Source organism: Prunus persica, chromosome G5 (assembly GCF_000346465.2).
Source record: "Prunus persica cultivar Lovell chromosome G5, Prunus_persica_NCBIv2, whole genome shotgun sequence".
NCBI classification, from domain to species: domain Eukaryota; kingdom Viridiplantae; phylum Streptophyta; class Magnoliopsida; order Rosales; family Rosaceae; genus Prunus; species Prunus persica.
The window spans coordinates 7,963,187-7,967,462 of record NC_034013.1 but is presented as its reverse complement, the minus strand read 5'-3'; the positions used below and the strand labels follow the sequence as shown (position 1 = coordinate 7,967,462).

At 34.6% G+C, this 4,276-nt stretch overlaps 1 protein-coding gene across 1 annotated transcript; it reads right to left on the bottom strand.

Moving 5' to 3' along the window:
* Positions 2,723-4,045, bottom strand: LOC18777555 (transcription factor WER). The gene is made up of 3 exons (XM_007209944.2): positions 3,621-4,045; positions 3,353-3,482; positions 2,723-3,203 (listed from the first exon to the last, which is right to left on the bottom strand). Exons 1-3 carry the CDS (start codon positions 3,757-3,759, stop codon positions 2,861-2,863), a joined length of 612 nt encoding a protein of 203 aa, XP_007210006.2. The 5' UTR covers positions 3,760-4,045; the 3' UTR covers positions 2,723-2,860.

The following is a 4,276-nucleotide window of genomic DNA, read 5'->3' as shown; positions in this document are numbered from 1 at the left end:
GATCTTCCATTGTCGAAGAGAAAAACTTACCTATCACATATAACTGATTACACCTAAGATTTTCTCCTCGCTAGCAGTATGTATAGAATGTGTGGTCAATAGTAACGGCGTTGGCTGATGCTGACGGGCAACTCCTTTAGGAACCAACATGCACTAATCCTTAGGTAATCTCTAGCCATGGACTATATCCCAAATAAAGCCCTAAAATAATGCAAAACTCATCTTTAGCCATGGGCTAAACAAATTTTGGCCAAATTTAAAGGGCCACATTTGGCCCTTTAGCCTTCCAACCGGGCCACATTTAGCCCAGCTTTGGCCTAGTCCTAAGCTAAATTTTTTGTGAGCTCCATACATGTGCTTTTAATTGATGATGTCAGCTGGATATATATATATATATATATAAAAGCCTTTTTAAATGTTTTCAATTCTTAAAAAAATTATAAAACATTATTGGTCATGACCATTGGATGTTCAAACCATTGAAACCCATCCTTTTTATAAAATAAAAAAATGTAGTCACCTTTTCAAATGTTTGAAGTGTTGTTTAAAAAAATTATAAAAAATTCTTGGTCATGGAATATTGTCTCTAAATAGTAGTTTAATTAAATTAAACAATACATAGTTGTGGAATGTATGTGTTGTACCATAGTTTTTTCTCAAAATAATAAAATATGAAGGACCCTAAAATATAGCACTGCATGACTGGAGATGGAAAAATTTAGCCCTACACTATTCTTTAAAAAAATAATCTTTTGGAGAGCTAAATTTTTAGTCCTATTACTGGAGATGGCCTTAATTGCAAACCAAACTATTTACACTCTATACAGGACAATATGAAGAAAGGAAGTTTTCAAATTATCCGAGGGCTAGTTATTAGTTAAAATTCCATTTTGCTTCTGTGATGGCTCAGCTCAAAAAATCAATGTCAATAATGGCGAAATGTACCTCTAGAAAAGTTCTAACCAAATTGGCTAGAAGCATGCACCAACTTTTGTTTTTTTGTGTGTGCCTATTTTGAAATTTTTTAGAAGCCGTCTCTGGTGTGGTTAAGACTGGTTCATGCCTTCTACACATTTGATCATTGTGCAAATTGACTTCAAAATGCAGAATCTTAATTACATTCAAAAAGTGTCATTATAATTTTTTGAGCACAAGTAATAATCTAAATTAGAGAGGAGGGGGTTTCTCACACACGTGCACATAACTTAGATGTCATGGGGGTTCGAACTTGAGATCTCTGATCTACAAGTTAAGACCATTTTTCACTAGACCAGGCCACGTTGACATGCCATTGTAATTTAAAATTTTTTAGATGCAGCTGAGAGAAACTGGATTACATTCTGACTTTTTGTTTTTGACGTGTATTCTTCACTTTTGTCAAACCAAAATCTTTTTCCATTTTCTATTCTTATATATTTTGTTCAATAGAAACGAATTACAAACTAGCATGTGTTATTTTGTTCCCCTTATTTTGTTCATACGAGTGATTATTAAATTATTAATATGTAACAAGCTAAGGGATGCCAAAATTTAGAGCTTCGTAACAAAGTAAATTATCACAAAGCAAAAAAAAAACTTGAATTAATTCTCTAAGGTGCCTCTTCTTGCATCAACAATTCCTAGCTCCGCCACTCTCTATCCTGTCTCATTTTTCCCGTCAATCTCTAACCCTCTTCGTAACGGCCATTTTTTCGTCTCGAGCTTAGAAGCAAGAATCCACCAGACCAGACCAGAGTTCTTAAAATTAAAATCTAATCCAGTCGCATGAATGGCAGTACCGGGAGATGCTATATTTAGCTTGAACAAGCATGATGTCTGCTTGGTTTTCATGGATAGAACGTGTACAGTGATGGGTTGGGTATTGTTTTAATAAAAGTACACCTGTTTGAAGTTTTTATTTATTTATACAAGTTGACTCTTTACATTTTTGTTGGCTCAGGCTATCAAGACATTGGAAGGATGGTCCTCATCTATAAATATTTAATTGACAATTGATTGTGTTCCGAAAAAACACTATTAACAGTTAATTGAGGCACTGTTGGGGTCAAACAAATGGAACGAAATGGATCCAAGGATGAAGTCCACACTATTCCACCACTCATTGCAATGATCAAATGATATTAGATTTAAGTAATTTTTTGTAGAGACAATCTTTGAATGAATATCTACAAACTAGACAGTTTGGATTAGTGAAATACAATGCCCAGTGGGCCCTACAAGGGTATCCCTCAAATAAGCTTATTTGAAGGATCCCTCAACGGAAGCCCTCTGTATACATATGCATCCCCTCTGAAAAAATTTGGTCTTTTTTAAATTTTAAGGTTAAACAACATTTGGGGTTTAAGGTCTAGATTCAGAATATGATCAGGGAAAAAGGGTTTACATTTAGATTCAATGTTCAAAATGAGGTAGCTTATTTTTTTCATTTAGTTCTCTTTGTAATATAAACTCAAATCATATTTCGAACATTTTTACGTAACGAAATGATTCTCGATAAGATATTATCAATTAATTTTGAATTGAATGCTCCAAATTCTACGGATATTAAGTTGAAGTAAGTGATATTCTCTTTGTTTGTCAAATAATATAATACTATATATAGCACTTCTGGCTTGTTTGCATTGGCCACAATACCACAGAACAGGGGCATTGAGTGCTCTGTGTGGTCACAAATATTTATTAATTATCGCCTACAAAATATAAATATAAATGGCTAGACAAATATATTCAAGAGACTGGGCAATTTTTATTTAAATTGTACAGAAGATTCACACTTTCATCATACACCAATTTTTATTTTTCTTTCTTTCTTACATTTCTCAATTTTGAGAGAAAAACTAGAGCCTACACATAATACTAACTACATAATATTGCTGACCTTTTCTCTGTAATTCATGGTGTCTTCATCAAGCTCAAGAAACTTGTTCACCCACTCCAGCCCATAGGAGCCTTCAGCAGAGAAGTCGAAGAACTCATTTACATCGAAATTAACATCCGAATTGTTCTCACTTTCTTTTCCTCCTCCTTCTTCTTCGTCCCCCTCAGTACCACTGTCTTTCTGGGAAGGTGTAGCAGTCTCTTGAGCTCTTGAATTCTGCAGTGTTTTCTCCTTGTGATTGATTTTTTTGCTCAAATGAGAATTCCAATAGTTCTTTATTTCGTTGTCTGTTCGCCCAGGAAGCCTTCCAGCAATCAAAGACCACCTACACAATACAACATGCATGTCGTATGTTAGATTCTAAATGTTCTCTTATCAAACAGTCTGATAATTTAAATTGGTGTTTAATTTTATTTGAATGTGCGGTCCAAATTGATAGTGCATACGACACGAAAAATGTGGATGATGACTAACCTGTTTCCTAGTAGCTTGTGAAGCCTAAGTATCAAGTCCTCTTCATCATCAGAAATGTTGCCTCTCTTAATGTTGGGTCTCAAATAATTCAACCATCTCAATCTGCAACTCTTCCCACATCGATTCAAACCTGCAGCAGCAATACAACAATGAATTATTTGAACAAATGAAGCCAGGTTTAGTTAAAATCAAGAAGAAATTAATGTGGTTTCTGTATTGGCTTCAATTAACCCTTTTGTTTTTCACTATATGTAAGCTCAAAACTAACCTGCTATGGAAGCCACTGTCTTCCATCTCTTTGCACCATGAATCTCAATGTATTCTGCAAGTTTTCTATCTTCCTCTGCTGTCCATGCGCCTTTGTTCATAATTCTTTTTGTCGATCCATCATTCTTCTTTGGAGCCATGTCGTGTAGCAGAGAAACAAAGAAAGAAAGAAAGATATAGAGAGACTCAGAGAGATTATGGGTTTTATTTGCTCTTGGATGAGATATTAGTTAGAAAGACTTGACTGTCGGTTGATGCTACAATGAGAGAGAAGGGTTTATATCCTGCTTGGTTGGTATTGTTTTCTGAGAAGAAAATTGAATAGTCAGCCAGTCCATCAATCTAGCTACCCTTCCAAGAGAGAGAGAGAGAGAGAGAGAGAGAGAGAGAGAGAGAGAGCTCTTTAAATCCCAACTACCAGTTGAAACTAAGAGCAGATTGTGTTAGACTGGGAAGTAGAATATATAAATCTTATTATATGTATTTTTTTTGTGTCCTATAAACCCAAGTTGGTCATTATTTCTTGCCTGTACAATTGTCTGATATCATCATAAATATTGTTTTCTTATCCTTGAATATGGAAATGAAAATATACTGACCTTAGAAACCAGTCCCTTCCAAACACACCCAATTATATGTTGTTTCATAAATTTATTG

Excerpts from the sequence above, each read along its gene's own strand:
- LOC18777555 (XM_007209944.2), bottom strand. The coding sequence starts at position 3,759 with ATGGCTCCAAAGAAGAATGATGGATCGACAAAAAGAATTATGAACAAA. Across the intron at positions 3,483-3,620 it reads GACAGTGGCTTCCATAGCAG|GTTTGAATCGATGTGGGAAG; the intron begins GTTAGTTTTGAG and ends TTGCTGCTGCAG. Across the intron at positions 3,204-3,352 it reads CACAAGCTACTAGGAAACAG|GTGGTCTTTGATTGCTGGAA; the intron begins GTTAGTCATCAT and ends TGTATTGTGTAG.